General features: G+C 49.5%; 1 protein-coding gene across 1 annotated transcript in view; it reads right to left on the bottom strand.

The window, feature by feature from the left end:
- Positions 1 to 849: 849 nt before the first annotated feature.
- LOC132574380 (UAP56-interacting factor-like) overlaps positions 850 to 19,206 on the bottom strand; it is a 43,647-nt gene continuing 25,290 nt past the window's right edge. Inside the window, exon 5 of the mRNA XM_060242743.1 lies at positions 850 to 964. Coding sequence (XP_060098726.1) covers positions 850 to 964 — 115 coding nt within the window. The remainder of the gene's footprint in view (positions 965 to 19,206) is intronic.

Genomic DNA, 19,206 nt, shown 5'->3' with positions numbered 1-19,206 from the left:
AACTGAAGGCTTCCCGCCCAAAATCTCTAATATCAAACCCAGTTCCCGCCCAGGAACGGGTCTACCCTCCTGCAGCCTTCTGGGAGATCAGCCTGAAAGACTTCCTGCCTCTCTAGGAGGCCTCCTCAGAATTGCTGCTTCCAGACAGGAGGGGAGCGGGGAGCAGGAGGAGACTAGGCCCCAAAGCCTGCGTCCAGAGTTTAATGGACTCCTCCAGCCAACTCCCAGTAAAAGACTAGCCAAAACGACATTTCTCCATAGGGCCATTCCTCTGTTTGCCTCACACCTTGACCTGAGAAAAGGTAAGGGTGAAGGTAGTCCCCTGTGCAAGCACTGGGTCGTTACCGACTCACGCGGTGACGTTAGGGTTGCCAAGTCCTCTTCATCCCCCGGTGGGGGACATTCGTGCACGCACCAAAATGCCATCACCCGGAAGTGACGTCATCAAAATGGCGACGCCCCAATGTGGGGGGCACTCTAGGCATTTCCGGGGGGAAACTCTATGGTTTTCCCAGACGCTGTAGCCATTTGGGAGATTAAAACTCTATGGTACCTATTGTACCATAGAGCTTTACCTCCCAAATGGCTAGAGCGTCCGGGAAAAACCACAGAGTTTTCCTGGAAACGCCTAGAGCAGCCCTGCATGGGTGCCACCATTTTGATGATGTCACTTCTGGGTGACGTCATCGTGCCAACGACGCAGGAGGAGGTTCCCTGCCCGGACCGGGGGGTTTCCAGCCCTAGGTGACGTCGCATCATGACGTTTTCATGGCAAACTTTTTACGGGGTGGTTTGCCATTGCCTTCCCCAGACCTGAGGAAAGGTGGCCCGAAAAGCCGCGACTTCAACTCAGCTTGCTTTGAAGTCGAAGATCTTTGAAGGCGTGCTTTGAAGCTGAAGGTTTGGTTTCCCAGACAACAAGCAGCTAATTGGCTTACGCCCGAGTCGCCCGAGTCGCCTTCTCCTGGACAACAGAAGCAAAAAGGGAAGTTCCCTACAGCGAACCGGTGAGTCAGAGATGACTCTTGCTGATGCCGGAAGAGCCAAAACGCTGAGAAGGATGGTTGGGAGATTTTAAAACAGGCTGGGTGGAGAAATGCTCTTTGGGGCAGAGCTATAACCTAATATTTTGAGGTTGCCAGCTTGTAAAACATCTCACGTACGGTTTTAAAAAGTTAGATTTGAGTTCTACACAGGAGTGTCAAACATGGAGACGGGGGGCTGAATCAGGCCCCCGGAGGGCTCCTATCAGGCCCCCGAGCAACTGGCTGTCATCTGCTTCCTTCTCCCTACATCTTGCTTCCTTCTGCATCACAGCTTGCTTTGCAAGGTTTGCTCAATTGCACAAAACCTCTATTTTCTCCATTGGTTGAGGCTTCTCCCTTGGGGAAGAAGGGGGCAGAGGTAACTTGCTTTGCCAGGTTCTCTCAATCACACAGCAGAGCTACTGAGCCAAGCCTCTCTTCTTTCTATTGGCTGAGGTTCCTCCCCCCCCCCCCCAGTCCTTTGGGGAACGAAGGAAAGCGCCAGAGCCTTCTTTGGCCATTTCTCTGGATCCCATGGGAGAAATACACCAGCTGGCGGTAGGGAACCAAAGGAGAGGCACAAGAAAACCTCTCCGAGAGCCCAGCGGACTTGATAGAGCACTCCATTACTAGGAGGGGCCCTGGGATGACCTCTGAGGGCTAAGCTGCCTTGGAGGGTTAAAGGGAACAGAGCTCGTATATCAGCGGAACTGTTCTTTGACAACATCTATGGTGATTTCTACACAAATTCATCGGGGCCCTAAACTTACTGGCACAGTTCGAATATAAGAGGAAACTTGGCTAGTTGCTATACAAGCAAGCATTCAGGATCCTTGGGTTCATGAGCTTCCACCCTGCTAAAGAGCGTCAGTTTTCACGGCAAATCACAGTTTGTTGTTACCCAAAGGGCTGTTCCACTAATAATAATAATAATAATAATAATAAATTTATTTTTGTATCCCGCCCTCCCCCGCCAAAGGCAGGCTCAGGGCGGCTAACAAGGCATGGTAAGTACCATGGTTACAATAAAATATAATCATTACTATAAACAGTTCAAATAGATTAAGTTACATTCATAAGTTAAACTAAAAATTAGATACCAGAGTAAACCATTATGATTTATCAGTTAAGGTGCTACAATTCAGAGTATGTATAGGATGGCTAGCTGTCATATCCCGGGCTTCATCCTAAAAGCGAGCTGAAAGAGGGCGCTTTTGCAAGCCCCGCGAAACTGATTCAGGTCTCGCAGGGCTCGCACCTCCTCTGGTGGCTGATGCCACCACTGGGGAGCCATTGTTGAGAAGGCTTGCTCCCTCGTTGATTTCAATCTAGCCTCCCTTGGTCCAGGGATTTTTAAAAGGTTTTGAGAACTAGATCTCAGTGCTCTCTGAGGAACATACGGAGAGAGGCGGTCCCTAAGGGAGGCAGGTCCTCGGCCATATAGTTCCGGGGTGTCAAACGTATTTGTTATGAGGGCTGGATCTAACATAAGTGAGACCTTGCTGGGCTGGGCTATGCTGGACTAGGCCGTGTGTTATCAAAGATTTCAGGTTTTCACGGCTGGTAACATCATTAGGGTTTGTAGAATCTTTCGGGATCAAGTGCCATGTTCTACTGGAGAAAGTTTTCCTTCCAGACGTTTCGTTCTCAGCTGCGGAGAACATCCTCAGTGGCGTTGCAGCCGGAGCAGGCGCTCAGACCTTCTTGGCTGCTGTGCACTGAGGATGTTCTCCAACGCCACTGAGGATGTTCTCCGCAGCCGAGAAGGAAACGTCTGGAAGGAAAACTTTCTCCAGTAGAACACGGCACTTGAGCCCGAAAGCTTCTACAAACCCTAATAGGCCGCGTGTGTTTCTATTTAAGATTAGGTAGCAGAGATAGAAAAGAGATAGAAAATGGACACAAACACAATTAAAGATTTCTTTAAAAAAAAAAAACTTAAACATGCTTAAAACATTAGCATATTAACATCGGTCTTTAAGGTGCTTTCTTTGTATTTCTCCCATGGGATCCAGGGAACTGGGCAAAGGAAACTGCGGCTCTTTCCTTCCTTCCCCAGGGGACTGGGGTGGGGGGGGGGAGCCTCAGTCAACAGAAGGAAGAGAGGCTTGGCTCAGTAGCTCTGCTGTGCGATTGAGAGAGCCTGGCGAAGCAAGCTCTGCCTCCCCCCTTTTCCTCCCCAAGAGAGGAGCTTCAGTCAGTGGAGAAAACAGAGGTTTTGCTCTGTAGCTCCTGAGTGATTGAGCAAGCCTAGCAAAGCAAGCTCTGCCTCCCCCCTGTTCCTCCCCAAGAGAGGAGCCTCAGTCAGTGGAGAAAATAGAGGTTTTGCTCTGTAGCTCCTGCGTGATTGAGCAAGCCTGGCAAAGCAAGCTCTGCCTCCCCCCTTTTCCTCCCCAAGAGAGGAGCTTCAGTCAGTGGAGAAAACAGAGGTTTTGCTCTGTAGCTCCTGAGTGATTGAGCAAGCCTGGCAAAGCAAGCTCTGCCTCCCCCCTGTTCCTCCCCAAGAGAGGAGCCTCAGTCAGTGGAGAAAACAGAGGTTTTGCTCTGTAGCTCCTGCGTGACTGAGCAAGCCTGGCAAAGCAAGCTCTGCCTCCCCCCTGTTCCTCCCCAAGAGAGGAGCCTCAGTCAGTGGAGAAAATAGAGGTTTTGCTCTGAAGCTCCTGCGTGATTGAGCAAGCCTGGCAAAGCAAGCTCTGCCTCCCCCCTGTTCCTCCCCAAGAGAGGAGCCTCAGTCAGTGGAGAAAATAGAGGTTTTGCTCTGTAGCTCCTGTGTGATTGAGCAAGCCTGGCAAAGCAAGCTCTGCCTCCCCCCTGTTCCTCCCCAAGAGAGGAGCCTCAGTCAGTGGAGAAAATAGAGGGTTTGCTCTGTAGCTCCTGTGTGATTGAGCAAGCCTGGCAAAGCAAGCTGTGATGCAGAAGGAAGCAAGAGAGAGGGAGAAGCAAGCAGATGACAGCCAGTTTCTTGGGGGGGCCTGACAGGAGCCCTTCGGGGGCTTGATACGGCCCCTGGGACGCATATTTGACACCCCTGCTATAGTTCATTTTTATACACAGAAAAGTGATTGGTACTTTTTTATGTACAAGGCAGTGATGGGCATTTTTGAAGGGGGGGGGGAAAGGAATCCAAAAACGTTTCAGAAAACTTTCCTGCATCATAAGCAAACAGTTACATATAATTAGTAGGCAAAAAAAATTAAAGTATCCGATGCTAATTTTATATACCAACAGCGACCAATACTTGAACGAAAACATCAACTGTAGTTTAAATTTGATTCAAATCAATTCAAGGTGTTATGTGTAAATTATTTTTATAGGAATAAATTTTAAAATAATAAAGTCTATCATTTCCTTACATGCTGTGAGTGAAGATTTGGGGGGGGGGGGGGAGAAGGCACTGAAACTGCTGACGTACTAACTGTAGCTCACCCAAAGAACTACGTCTATGGTATGATGTGGATGTGGTTTTCCAATTCAACGGATTCAGCAGAATCTAACTCTCTTTCATGGAAGCCATTCATGTGGTTTGTTAGTTTCACATCGTATTGATTTGACCACCGCTGCCAAATAAGCACATTTATTAAACGACTTTTAAATTTGGAATTAATATATGTATTTGGGCTTTTATCCTTCTACTCCTCCCCCTCCCATTTATTATTTTATTTGCTTGCTTCATTTATACCCCGCCTTTCTCTTCAAGAGGAAATCCAAGCAGTTCACATCGTTCTCCTCTCCTCCATTTTATGCTCACAACACCCTGTGAGGTAGGTGAGGTTGTGAGTTGTGTGACTGGCCCGAGGTCACTCACTGCGTTTGCAAGGCATGAGTGGGGATTTGAACCTGGGTCTCCTAGAGAGCTAACCGCTATACCACACTCGATCTCTTTACACTTACAATTCAATAAAACATACACATACTCTTTCTAAAATTAAGAGGGTTTGTCTGCAGCAGTCGAAAAGAGCAAGAAAAGGGTAGAAAAGAGCAAATTAAGACGGGCTGCTGTGTTAGTTTGTCTGCAGCAGGAAAAGAGAGCAGGAGCCCAGCAGCACCAGGGCAGCCAAACTTGCTTAACAAAAGAGCTGCAGAGAATAAACGTCAGATGTTTGAGAGCCACAAGACAAGGGAGGGAGGGAGGGATGGAGGGAGGGAAGGGTGAGAGGAGGGAGGGAAGAAGGGAGGGAGGGAGAAAGGGAAGGGAGGGAGGGAGAGAGGACGGGAAGGGAGAGAGGGAAGTGGGGAAGGGAGGGAGAGAGGAAGGGAAGGGTGAGAGGGAGGGAGGGAGGGAAGAAGGGAGGGAGGGACCGAGGGAGGAAGGGAAGGGAGGAGGAGGAGAGGGACGGGAAGGGAGAGAGGGAAGTGGGGAAGGGAGGGAGAGAGGAAGGGAAGGGTGAGAGGGAGGGAGGGAGGGAAGAAGGGAGGGAGGGACCGAGGGAGGACGGGAAGGGAGGGAGGGAAGGGAGAGAGGGAAGGAGGGGGAGGGAGGGGGAGGGAGGGACGGAGGGAGGGAGGGAAAGAGGAAGGGAAGGGTGAGAGGGAGGGAGGGAGGGAAGGGAGAGGGAGGGACGGAGGGAGGAGAAAGGAAGGGAGGGACCGAGGGAGGGAGGGAAAGGAGGGAGGAAAGGGAGGGAGGGAAGGGAGGGGAGGGAGGGAAGGGAAGGGAGGGGAGGGAGGGTCGGAGGGAGGAAGGGAGGGAAGGGTGAGAGGGAGGGAGGGAAGAAGGGAGGGAGGGACCGAGGGAGGACGCGAAGGGAGGGAGGGAAGGGAGAGAGGGAAGGGAGGGGGAGGGAGGGACGGAGGGAGGGAGGGAAAGAGGAAGGGAAGGGAGAGAGGGAAGTGGGGAAGGGAGGGAGAGAGGAAGGGAAGGGTGAGAGGGAGGGACCGAGGGAGGGACCGAGGGAGGGAGAGAAAGGAGGGAGGAAGGGAGAGAGGGAAGGGAGGGGGAGGGAGGGTCGGAGGGAGGAAGGGAGGGAGAAGGGAGGGAGGGAAGGGAGAGAGGGAAGGGAGGGGGAGGGAGGGACGGAGGGAGGGAGGGGAGGGAAGGGTGAGAGGGAGGGAGGAAGGGAGGGAGGAAAGGGTGAGAGGGAGGGAAGAAGGGAGGGAGGGACCGAGGAAGGAAGGAAGGGAGGGGAGAGAGGAATGGAAGGGAGAAAGGGAAGTGGGGAAGGGAAGGGGGAGGGAGGGAGGGAGGGAGGGAAGGGAGGGAAGGGGGAAGGGAGGGACGGAGGGAGGGAAGGGAAGGGGGAGGGAGAGAGGGGAAGGAGGGCAGGAAGGAAAATAGAGGGGAGAGGGATGGAGGGGAAGGGAGGGAATGGTGGAAAGAAAGCAACGTTAACTTTAAGTGCATTCTCCATGCTGCCAGCTGTTTTGGCTGGGAGAAGTGCTTTAAAAACAGAAATGCCCTTCTCCACACCAGCTGATGGGGTGCTTGGGGCTTGAGAGCCACACAATACATGTGACAGAGCCCCATGTGGCTCCCGAGCTGAAGCCTGGCCACCCCTGGACTAGCATAATTTGTGGTAGGGAAGGAGCTCCTACCCCTCGATGAATTGCATTAGTCATTAAGGTGCTCCTGGGCTCTTACTCTTCTCTGCTGCTACAGACAGACAAAGACGGCTGCCCACCTTGTTCTACTGCAACCCTCTGAAAGTATCTTCAACGCTAAAGTGAAGGAGAGGCTTGCCGTCTCTGCAGCCCGTCATCCAAGGAGCAGGGGCAGGTAGATGTGCTTGTCAGCGATTGGCCAGATTTGCATTTTAAAGTGAAAACGCAGCAAGGTTTGGCAGCGACTACGAGACTTTCCAAAGGCGCAGCAAAAGCAACACAGATCCGTTTGGGGCATAACTAGATCTCGCCTGACGCCACCGCGGCATTCAGGTGAGGCAGACGGAAAGTCTCCCAAGCGCGGCGATGCAAATCAGGTGGGTCAGAAAAGAGGAAGGGCTGATAAAAATGCTTCTCGGCTGGTGGAGAAAGGAGGGGTCATCTCTGCAGCTTCCTTTGGGTTCTGCCTGAAGGGCAGCTCTCTCCTCATCCGTGGCCTACGCGTTTTCTAGTTCTCTGAAAACCCGGTTTCCTCCAAAGTCTCCTTCAGAGACACAGACTCTTGCCAGCCTGCCAGCTCCTGAACCAACCCGCTGCCCCACAAGAAGTTGTCAAATAATATGCCCACTTTTCTTGGCCTGACTCACCGATTCAATTCAATACTGGACAGCTGCACATTCTACTCAGACTGAAGTTGTCTCCAAATGACAAATTTCATTACGCCATTGACTCAGGTGGGTCGCTGCCTTGGTGGGACGGTGGCTCAGTGGCAGAGCATCTGCTCGGTAAGCGGAAGGTCCCAGGTTCAATCCCCGGCACCTCCAACTCAAAAGGGTCCAGGCAAATAGGCGTGAAAAACCTCAGCTTGAGACCCTGGAGAGCCGCTGCCAGTCTGAGTAGACAAGACTGATGGACTGAGGGTCTGATTCAGTATAAGGCAGCTTCCTATGTTGTTAGAGAGGGACAGAGGCTCAGTGGTAGAGCATCTGCGTGGTAAGCAGAAGGTCCCAGGTTCAATCCCCGGCATCTCCAACTCAAAAGGGTCCAGGCAAATAGGCGTGAAAAACCTCAGCTTGAGACCCTGGAGAGCCGCTGCCAGTCTGAGTAGACAAGACTGATGGACTGAGGGTCTGATTCAGTATAAGGCAGCTTCATATGTTGTTGGAGAGGGACAGAGGCTCAGTGGTAGAGCATCTGCTTGGTAAGCAGAAGGTCCCAGGTTCAATCCCCGGCATCTCCAACTCAAAAGGATCCAAGCAGATAGGCGTGAAAAACCTCAGCTTGAGACCCTGGAGAGCCACTGCCAGTCTGAATAGACAAGACTGATGGACTGAGGGTCTGATTCAGTATAAGGCAGCTTCATATGTTGTTGGAGAGGGACAGAGGCTCAGTGGTAGAGCATCTGCTTGGTAAGCAGAAGGTCCCAGGTTCAATCCCCGGCATCTCCAACTCAAAAGGGTCCAGGCAAGTAGGTGTGAAAAACCTCAGCTTGAGACCCTGGAGAGCCACTGCTAATCAGGGGAGGGACAGTGGCTCAGTGGTAAGAGCATCTGCTTGGTAAGCAGAAGGTCCCAGGTTCAATCCCCGGCATCTCCAACTCAAAAGGATCCAAGCAGATAGGCGTGAAAAACCTCAGCTTGAGACCCTGGAGAGCCGCTGCCAGTCTGAGTAGACAAGACTGATGGACTGAGGGTCTGATTCAGTATAAGGCAGCTTCATATGTTGTTGGAGAGGGATGGTGTCTCAGTAGTAGAGCCTCTGCTTGGTAAGCAGAAGGTCCCAGCTTCAATCCCCGGCATCTCCAACTCAAAAGAATCCAAGCAGATAGGCGTGAAAAACCTCAGCTTGAGATCCTGGAGAGTCGCTGCCAGTCTGAGTAGACAATACCGACTTTGATGGACGCAGGGTCTGGTTCAGTAGAAAACAGCTTCATATGTTCATATGTCTGAAGCAACGGAACCAAGTTTGGTTCCAGTGGCAGCTTTAAAAACCAACTAAGTTTAATTCTGGATATGACCTTTCCTGGGCCTGCACACTTTATCAGATATATGTCTGAAAAAGTGTGCACACACACGAAAGCTTATATTCGGGATTAAACTTTGTTGGTCTTAAAGGGGTCACTGGGCTCAAACTTAGTTATGGCTTATTTAGTTATTACTTAGTCTATCTATAAACCCTGCCATCGGTAATACTTCATTACACCAATTCTCTCTTCCTCCTCCAGCCACGCCTGCGACCCGCTCCTAAAATATCAGAATTAGCACCGTTTTAAATCGTTTTCAGTTTAATTGATTTTATTAGGATGACGCACTGTTTTATGACGATTGTTGTAAGCCGCCCTGAGCCTGCCTTAAATTTAATAGATTTAATAAAACCTAAACCTAAAAAGGGGGAAAAAACCCAACAACCCACTGTCTTTGAAAACCTGGCTGCCAGAAACAAGACATTCAGATACATACGTGGTGAAAAGTGCCATCGAGACAGAAATGACTTATGTTAACCTTAGAACAAAGTAGGAGTCAAGTTTCACCTTTAAGACCAACGAAGTTTGACTTAGAATGCAAGCTTGTGGGTGCTCTAAGCACGCTTCATCAGGTACCCGATTACTCGTCTGATGAAGTGTGCTTAGAGCACACAAAAGCTTTCCATTCTGAATAAGCCTCTGTTGGTCTTAAAGGTGATGCTTGACTCCTGCTTTGTTCTACTGCTTCAGAGTAACACGCCTGCCTGCTTGGATCTAAGGAGAGCCAGCTTGGCGCAGTGGTTAAGTGTGCGGACTCTTATCTGGGAGAACTGGGTCTGATTCCCCACTCCTCCGCTTGCAGCTGCTAGAATGGCCTTGGGTCAGCCATAGCTCTGGCAGAGGTTGGCCTTGAAAGGGCAGCTGCTGGGAAAGCCCTCTCAGCCCCACCCACCTCACAGGGTGTCTGTTGTGCGGGAGGAAGGGAAAGGAGATTGTGAGCCGCTCTGAGATTCTTCAGAGTGGAGGGCGGGATATAAATCCAATATCTTCATCTACCTCACAGGGTGTCTGTTGTGGGGGAGGAAGGGAAAGGAGATTGTGAGCCGCTCTGAGACTCTTCGGAGTGGAGGGCGGGATATAAATCCAATATCTTCATCTACCTCACAGGGTGTCTGTTGTGGGGGAGGAAGTGTAGTTTGGTGTAGTGGTTAAGTGTGTGTGGGCTCTTATCTGGGAGAACCGAGTTTGATTCCCCACTCCTCCACTTGCACCTGCTGGAATGGCCTCGGGTTATCCATAGCTATCGCAGGAGCTGTCTTTGAAAGGGCAGCTGCTGTGACATCCCTCTCAGCCCCACCCACCTCACAGGGTGTCTGTTGTGGGGGAGGAAGATAAAGGAGATTGTAGGCCGCTCTGGGACTCTGTCCTTGAAAGGGCGGTTTCTGGGAGAGCTCTCTCAGCCCCACCTGCCTCACAGGGTGTCTCTTGTAGGGGGAGAAGACATAGGAGATTGTAAGCCACTGTGAGTCTCTGATTCAGGGAGAAGGGCGGGGTATAAATCTGCAATTCCTTTTCTTAATATCGCAGCAGAACTATCCAGAAGGTGAAAACTACGAGGTGAAACCGGAGAACTGGTAACAAAATAATCCAGTTCCGAGAAGGCTTTTTTTGGGGGGGGGGGGGCTACCACGAGTTAATACCGGGAGGCAGATGTTGCTGTCTGATCAGCCACTTTAAATCCGGAAGGAAACAGCAGCGGCATCTGATTATAGTGACCAATTTTTATTTAGAACGTCTTAAGCACACTTCATCCGTCGAGGAATCCAGCTGCGCTGAACGTGCCGGATTCCTCGTCTGATGGAGTGCGCTTAGAGAGCACGCGAAAGCTGACGTTCTAAACAAACATGGGTTGGTCTTAAAGGTGCCACTTGACTCCTGCTTTGTTCCACTGCTTCAGACCAACACGGCTGCCCGCTTGGATCTGATTATACTGTGCGTCTGAACGGGGCCATAGTGGGGTGACCCCGGATTTCCTCAGGGGTCTCCCATCGACGTACTAACCCGGGTCGATCCCGCTTCGTTTCTGAGATCAGGCTAACCTGGGCCATCTAGGTCAGCTCAGCCGGATATGTATAATTGAGTCTTGTCACGAATGGATGAAACAGCGATCCTACGTGATTCCCGTGTGCACTGCTAGGTACTGCACACGACAGACGTGTTTTGGAACTAAACAAACACTGAAATGGAGAGGCAGTCAATAAAGCTCGATCGCCTCTACCTTAGACAAAAGCTGCTGCAAAAACCCCCCAAAGGCACGGACTACACATAGCGAAAGCAAGAGAGATATTCCAGGGCCATGAGGACTGCTCTCACTTCCCCTTACAGTGTGTGTGTGTGGGGGGGGGTTCAGTGAGTGGGTTGGGCGCACTTGATCAGTGCTTAGGGGAGAGTCCTGTTGAAGCCAGACTTAGCTTTTTTAGCCATAGGTGCGGGACAGATAAACACGAACAGGGCTCTTTTTTCTAGCACAGGGGTGGGGAACCTTTTTTCTGCCAAGGGCCATATGGATATTTATAACATCATCCGCGGGCCATAACAAATTATCAACTTAAAAAACAGTGCTCCGCCGAGGGAGAACGATTCAGGCCAGCAAAATTAAGGCAAATAATTGTTTTTCTATTTGAAGTCATGTGAGGAGAGCCTAATCTGGCACACACAAACACACATACGGCCCGCCACCCTAGGCAAATGCATTTTTTATAGAAAAAGCCCAGCAGGAACTCAGTAGCATATCAGACCACATCCCCTAATATTAGCATATTAGGTCACACCCTCATGAGCATATTAGGCCACACCCTCTGGGATAATCACGTGCAAACTGAACTGGGACAGTAACTTTTCCAGGCCCCGCAGCAATTCTGGCTGGCCAGCCAGGCCCCAGGGAGGCTGCCGCACAGTATATCTGGGCTCTGTGATCCCTGCCTGGCCCTGGGGAGGCTGCTGCACAGCACTGCTGGGCCCCACGATCCTCGCTGGCCAGCCAGGCCTCAGGGAGGCTGCCACATGGCTTGGTTTGGCCCAGCAATCCCCGAGGGCCACACCAAGTGACGTCGAGGGCCGCATACGGCCCTCGGGACAGAGGTTCCCCACCCCTGTTCTAGCAGGAGCTCCTCTGCATATTAGGCCACGCCCCCTGATGTAGCCAATCATTCTGGAGCTTACAGGAGGCCCTGTACAAAGAGCCCTCTAAGCTCTTGGAAGACTGGCTACATCAGGGGTGTGTGGCCTAATATGCAGAGGAGCTCCTGCTAAAAAAAGAGCCCTGAACAGAATTAGTGTTCTTTAGTGGTTAGCGTTACAGCAAGACCTGCAAATTGGCTCTCGGCCGTTGAGCTCACTGGGTGACCTTGGGCCAGTCCCCCTCAGGGTCGTGGTAAGGATGACACGAAGGGGAGAACCACCTGTACCAGCTTGAGACCTCAGAGAAGGTGGAGGTGAAAAGTGCCCTCAAGTTGCAGCTGACTTGTGCTGACCTCGTAGAGCAGGGGTGTCAAACTCATTTGTTATGAGGGCCGGATCAGACATATTAAGAACATATGAACATAAGAGAAGCCATGTTGGATCAGGCCAGTGGCCCATCCAGTCCAACACTCTGTGTCACATAAGAACATAAGAGAAGCCATTTTGGATGAGGCCAATGACCCATCCATTCCAACACTGTGTCACATAAGAATATAAGAGAAGCCATGTTGGATCATGCCAGCGGCCCCTCCAGTCCAACACTCTGAGTCACATAAGAACATAAGAGAAGCCATGTTGGATCAGGCCAATGGCCCATCCAGTCCAACACTCTGTGTCACATAAGAACATAAGAGAAGCCATGTTGGATGAGGCCAATGACCCATCCATTCCAACACTGTGTCACATAAGAATATAAGAGAAGCCATGTTGGATCATGCCAGCGGCCCCTCCAGTCCAACACTCTGAGTCACATAAGAACATAAGAGAAGCCATGTTGGATCAGGCCAATGGCCCATCCAGTCCAACACTCTGTGTCACATAAGAACATAAGAGAAGCCATGTTGGATCAGGCCAGTGGCCCATCCATTCCAACACTCTGTGTCACATAAGAACATAAGAGAAAGCATGTTGGATCAGGCCAATGGCCCATCCAGTGCAACACTCTGTGTCACACACTGGCCAAAAAATGTATATATATACACACATATATATATACACACTGGGGCTAAAAGCCACTGATGGACCTCTGCTCCACATGTTAATCACCCTTTGGGTGAAGAAGGACTTCCTTTTATCCGTTCTAACCTGACTACTCAGCAATTTCATCATATTTATTTTATTTTACATCATATTTATATCCTGCCCATTCTATGCAGACTCAAGGCTGCTAACAGCATAAAATAAACCATAAGCAATATTAAAACAATCAAACAATCAAATAAATTGCAATGGTGCTACTTCAGGCGGATCATATAATATTTTCCTTTCTCAACGCGTACAGATACGAGGCAGTTAGTACCGAAGCATGATAGATCCAGATGTGGTGGCACCCACTTCTGTCAGATGTTATATGCCAGGGGTGGCCAACAGTAGCTCTCCAGATGTTTTTTGCCTACAACTCCCATCAGCCCTAGCCATTGGCCATGCTGGCTGGGGTTGATGGGAGCTGTAGGCAAAAAACATCTGGAGAGCTAACGTTGGCCATCCCTGTTATATGCCATCTGAAACAGTTCAGACTTGTGGGCCCTGAGGAACTGCAATAAGCCCCGCAGGGCCCTGATGGCTTCCGGGCGGGCGTTCCAAAGTATTGGGGCCGCAACCGAGAAGGCTCTTGCTCTGGTGGAGTCAAGTCTAGCCCCGTTTAGCCCAGAGACAGCCAGAAGATTTTGAGAGCTTGATCGAAGTGCTCTCTGGGGAACGTGTGAAGCAAGGCGGTCTCGGTAGATGAGACCTTGTCGGGCCAGGCCAGGCCGAACTGGGCCGTGTGTGTTCCTATTTAAGACTAGGAAGCAGAGACAGAAATTTTATAAAGGACACAAAGACAATTCAATAATAATACATGCTTAAAACATTAGCACTCGGTCTTAAAGGTGTTTTTTTTTAATTTCTCCCGCGGGATCTGGGGAACTGAGCAAAGAAAGCTCTGGTTCTTTCTTTCTTTCCCTAGGGGACCAGGAGGGGGAGGAGCGTCAGTCAATGGAGAAAATAGAAGTTTTCCTCTCTCGTACACAGTTCTCTTGATGCAAAGGCCTCCTGGTTTCAGGTATCCTGCGCTCAGCTGGGTACAGATCCCTTATCCAGGTCACCCTGTGTTAGCACCTCGCATCATCAGGTCTCCTTCTCTCCACCCGGCTCCAATTCCTCAGCAGGCGCCATGCGTCTGAGTCTCTCACGTCCGCCCTGATACACCCTCCAAACCTTGCCCCAACCCAAACTCCTGCCTCAACAGCAAGAACGGGATTCCCTAAAAACACTTTCAAAGCCCTGTTCCACGCCTGAGAGCCCCATAATGGTCCTTTAGAAACAAAATGCTAAGACAGAAGCTGGAAAACAGTCATCTTTATTACGAACTACCCAGTCCTAAGGGAAATCAACCCCGACTGCTCCCTGGAAGGTCAGATGCTGAAGCTGAAGCTCAAATACTTTGGCCACCCAATGAGGAGGGAGCACTCACTGGAGAAGACTCTGATGCTGGGAAAGACAGAAGGCAAAAGAAGAAGATGACATTGGATCTATATCCTGCCCTCCGCTCCGAATCTCAGAGTCTCAGAGCAGCTCACAATCTCCTTTCCCTTCCTCCCCCCACAACAAGAAGAAGATAGAAGAAGATATTGGATTTATATCCCGCCCTCTCACTCCAAAGAGTCTCAGAGCGGCTCACAATCTCCTTTACCTTCACTCCCCCACAACAGACACCCTGTGAGGTGGGTGGGGCTGGAGAGGGCTCTCACAGCAGCTGCCCTTTCAAGGACAACCTCTGCCAGAGCTATGGCGACCCAAGGCCATGCTAGCAGGTACAAGTGGAGGAGTGGGGAATCAAACCCGGTTCTCCCAGATAAGAGTCCGCACACTTAACCACTACACCAAACTGGCTCACCCTGTGAGGTTAGTGGGGCTGAAAGAGCTCTCACAGAAGCTGCCCTTTCAAGGACAGCTCTGCCAGAGCTACGGCTGACCCAAGGCCATTCCAGCAGTTGCAAGTGGAGGAGTGGGGGAATCAAACCCAGTTCTCCCAGATAAGAGTCCGCACACTTCACCACTACACCAAACTGCCTCAGAAGAAGGGGACGGCAAAAGAGGAGATGGCTGGACAGCATTTCTGATGTAACAAACACAAATTTGCGCAGACTTCGGAGGATGGTGGAAGACAGAAGGGCTTGGCGTGACTTGGCCCATGGGGTCACAAAGAGTCAGACTCAACTGTGCGACTGAACAACAACATTAATGGTTTGTTTGTCAAACATATAAACAGCATAAAAATGCACATAAGGTAGAGAAGCAGTGCAATTAAAGCACATGAATTACATACTTTTATTGAATCTAGCTTTGTCACACGATAGAAGTATTACACAATTTTTTTCATCCTAGCTGTATCTGAAGAAGGGAACAGTGACTCCCGAAAGCGCCTCCCCTGCCACAGATGTTGTTAGTCTTTAAGGCGCTACTGGGCTCTTGCTCTTTTCTACTGCAATTTTTCATGTTACTCATAGAACTCCTCTTCAGGCTAGTTCTTAGGGGGGGTGGTGTGGAATTAAAAATGGGGAAGAAAAATGCTCATTGGGATCAATTAAGATTCTTGATGACAGGATGTGAGAAGCATTCCTTCTTTTTAATTGTTTGTTTGTTGGTTGAAGTCTGCCTGAGGAAGAATTCCGTGTAACCTGGAACCTCGCATGCTTCTCCCACATGATGAGGTCTGGGTTTTATTGTTCAGTCGCACAGTTGAGTCTGACTCTTTGCGACCCCCTGGACCAAGTCATGCCAAGCCCTCCTGTCTTCCACCATCCTCCGAAGTCTGCGCAAATTTGTGTTTGTTACATCAGCCATCTCCTCTTTTGCCCGTCCCTTCTACTTTTGCCTTCTGTCTTTCCCAGCATCAGGGTCTTCTCCAGGGAGTGCTCCCTTCTCAGTTTGGTGGCCAAAGTATTTGAGCTTCAGCTTCGACATCTGACCTTCCAGGGAACAGTCGGGTTGATTTCCCTTAGGACTGGCTGATTGGATCTTCTTGCAGTCCAAGCGACTCTTGAGTCTTCTCCAGTGAGTGGTCCCTTCTCCTTTGGTGGCCAAAGTATTTGAGCTTCAGCTTCAGCATCTGACCTTCCAGGAACAGTCTGGGTTGATTTCCTTAGGACTGACTGATCGGATCTTCTCGCAGTCCAAGGGACTCTCAAGATTCTTCTCCAGCACCACAGCTCCAAAAGCATCTATTCTTCTGCGCTCCGGCCTTCCTTATGGTCCAGCTCTCACAGCCATACATTACTACTGAGAATACCATCGTTTTGACTGTACGGACTTTTGTTGGCAGGGTGATGTCTCTACTTTTTATTATACTGCCCAGGTTTGCCATAGCTGTCCTCCCAAGGAGCAAACATCTTTTAATTTCATGGCTACGGGCACCAAGAATACTAATGTTTAAAATGAGATACTTTATTTTTAACGTCTACCACCTTGGATTCGTTCCCCCTTTGGCTAAACTCTACCCTACATATGAAGGAGGGAGAAGGAGGAGAAGGAAGAGAAGAAAAAAAAATACTGGATTCATATTCCTACCTTCACTCTGAATATCAGAGAGCGGCCTACAATCTCCTTTCCCTTCTTCCCCCACAAACAGGCACCCTGGGAGGTGGGTGGGGCTGAGAGAGCTCTGACAGAAGTTGCCCTTTCAAGGACAGTTCTGTGAGCGCTATGGCTGACCCAAGGCCATCCCAGCGGCCCCAAGTGGAGGAGTGGGGAATAAAACCCGGTTCTCCCAGATAAGAGCCTGTGCACTTATCCGCTACATCAAACCGGCTCTCCCTCCCCCTCTGCATTAGGCGATAATAAAATTCCAAAAAAGGGAAATATCTGTTTGTTGCAAGAAACCACCACCACCACGAGCCATGATTGCATCCTGAAATAAGTTGTAGAACTAGCTCTGCCTTGGGCAACTCTTCTTCCACTATCAGACAGGTACTGTTCTTTTATTTACGCATTGCAATAATTCTACTCCACCTTCCCCTCCGCTTATGAAGGCTCAAAGTTATAAAATACGTTTCTCAAACGGTCACTCAGGGCACAAAATATTCGACACGCTTTAAGGAAAAAAATAAAACCAGAACTCCACGGTTCTAAATTTGCACACATACCCTCTCGTCCATGCGACAAAAAATCTTATCCTCCGTCAAAAGTGGCAAAACAGTTTGACGTCACCTTCTTAGAATCATAGAGTTGGAAGGGACCTCCAGGGTCATCTAGTCCAACCCCCCTGCACGATCCAGGAAACTCACAAATAAAACGTAAAGGTAGTCCCCCTGTGCAAGCACCAGTCGTTCTCCGACTCTAGGGTGACGTTGCTTTCACAACGTTTTCACGGCAGACTTTTTTACGGGGTGGTTGGCCATTGCCTTCCCCAGTCCTCTACGCTTTCCCCCCCAGCAAACTGGGGACTCCTTTGACCGACCTCGGAAGGATGGAAGGCTGAGTCAACCTGAGCCAGCTACCTGAAACCGGCTTCCGACGGGATCGAACTCAGGTTGTGAGCAGAGAGTTCAGACTGCGGTACTGCAGCTTTACCACTCAGCGCCACGGGGCTCTTCACAAATACCTCCCCCTAAATTCACAGGATCCTCATTGCTGTCAGATGGCCATTGAGCATCCGTTGAAAAACCTCCAGAGAAGGAGAGCCCACCATCTCCCGAGGAGGAAGCCTGTTCCACTGAGGAACCGCTCTAACGGTCAGGAAGTTCTTCCTAATGTTGAGCCAGAAACTCTTTTGATCTAATTTCAACCCACTGGTTCTGGTCCCTACCTTCTGGGCCACAGCAAACAATTCCGCACCCATCCTCTATACGACAGCCCTTCAAACACTTGGAGATAAAGATCACATCACCGTTCAGCTGCCTCCTTCTTAAACATGCCAAAGTCAGCAATACGCCAAACTATCTCAAAGGAAAGACTATTCCAGAGAGATGGAACCAGAACTAAAATGCTTGTGAACGGCTTGTGACTAATCTAATCCTCTTGCCAGGACTTTGGAAAAAACAGAGTAAAGCTATGCCCAAAAGGCAGTCTTGTCAGCAGTCTTGCAAGCTGAGTTAGCGTGAGCTGGGTCGCAGATTTTTAGCCTCCTGCTCACACATTTTTGTCTTCGCTCAGGAAGGATAACCCCAGAGCGCATTAATTTGTCCAGTAGCTCACAACTTTAATGCCAGTAGCTCACAAACTGGAATTTTTGCTCACAAGACTTAGAGGGAACATTGCTTGTAGGTATATGAGTTCCAAGCCAATAATGGCTTTAAATATAAAAACTAGCACCTTGAATTGAGGCCAGAACCATACAGGTAACAAGTTCAGTTGTTTTAAGACAGTGTGACTAGAGATGTAAAATTTCCAGAAATTTTTAGGCTCAGAAAACCCCCCGAGTTTTTTCCCCGTTTTCTTCCGGAAAAATTGAAAAAAAAAAAATGTTACATTAGCACTTCTTTTTTCTTTTCCAGATTGAAAGTCATTCTGTTACTTTAGGAACATAAAATATGACTACGGACAATTTTACTTGGCATGAAATTATCACAACTAGCTTATTAAAAACACAGTGTATCCAACCAATTATTACAAACAGAATTTACTTTTATAATGATATTTCTTTGCAATTTTAACAAATGGAGCAACAATCTCCTGAACTGTTTAATATTTGAACACTTTGTTTTAAAATATTTTATTTATCATGTTAAAATAAAACGTTCCATAGTCAATTTTTTTTTGTTTTCTTTTTTTCAGTTTTTCGGAAATAAACAAGGCTTCAGGAAAAAAACGGGGGGGGGGGGGAGAGACAACTTTTCCCCTAATTTTTCCGGGTTTTTTTTCCGGGCCTTCAAATCTTCTAGGTGTTACACTGTCACGCTCAAGAGTCTACAAAGTAGCATGGACCCACAAATTCCAAGAGTTACCAGGCTGTTTTCGAAGGGCACTCCCACACAGAGTGCATTGCAGTAGTCTAGCAAACACAAGCACATTTACTGTGGCAGAAGCCTTCAGAAGCCAGAGTTTCCGGCCATGAGACACCTCTCTATTATCCTCTCTATTATGCCGCAAGACTCTTTGCTTGTTTCTTCGCTGCAGAAGACTGAAGAGGCAATGAGTAACAGTTTGCCCAGAGCTTCACCAGCACTTCAAGGGCGGACCCCCATGACCTGTGGTACGGAGCTCTGGTTGATGTCAGGTTGCTTCCGCCAAAACAAATGAGTCAGCCTTGGGAGGTGCCACGAGACTCTCTTGGCGGTGACCAAAGCGCCCATTAGGATCATGATGACAGCCAAGGCTCCTCCGCATGGCTAAGATTTACTCACACGTGGTTTCGCTGCTGCTATTAATTACTGACACCCAGGACACTTGGTAATTTATGGAGGGAACAGAGTTGCCAACTACCAGCTGGGATTACAAGATTGAGAGAAAGGTCCACTC

Source organism: Heteronotia binoei, chromosome 6, assembly GCF_032191835.1.
Source record: "Heteronotia binoei isolate CCM8104 ecotype False Entrance Well chromosome 6, APGP_CSIRO_Hbin_v1, whole genome shotgun sequence".
Taxonomy (NCBI): Eukaryota; Metazoa; Chordata; class Lepidosauria; order Squamata; family Gekkonidae; genus Heteronotia; species Heteronotia binoei.
Note: the sequence above shows the minus strand (reverse complement) of the source record. Positions and strands in the feature narration are given on the sequence as shown.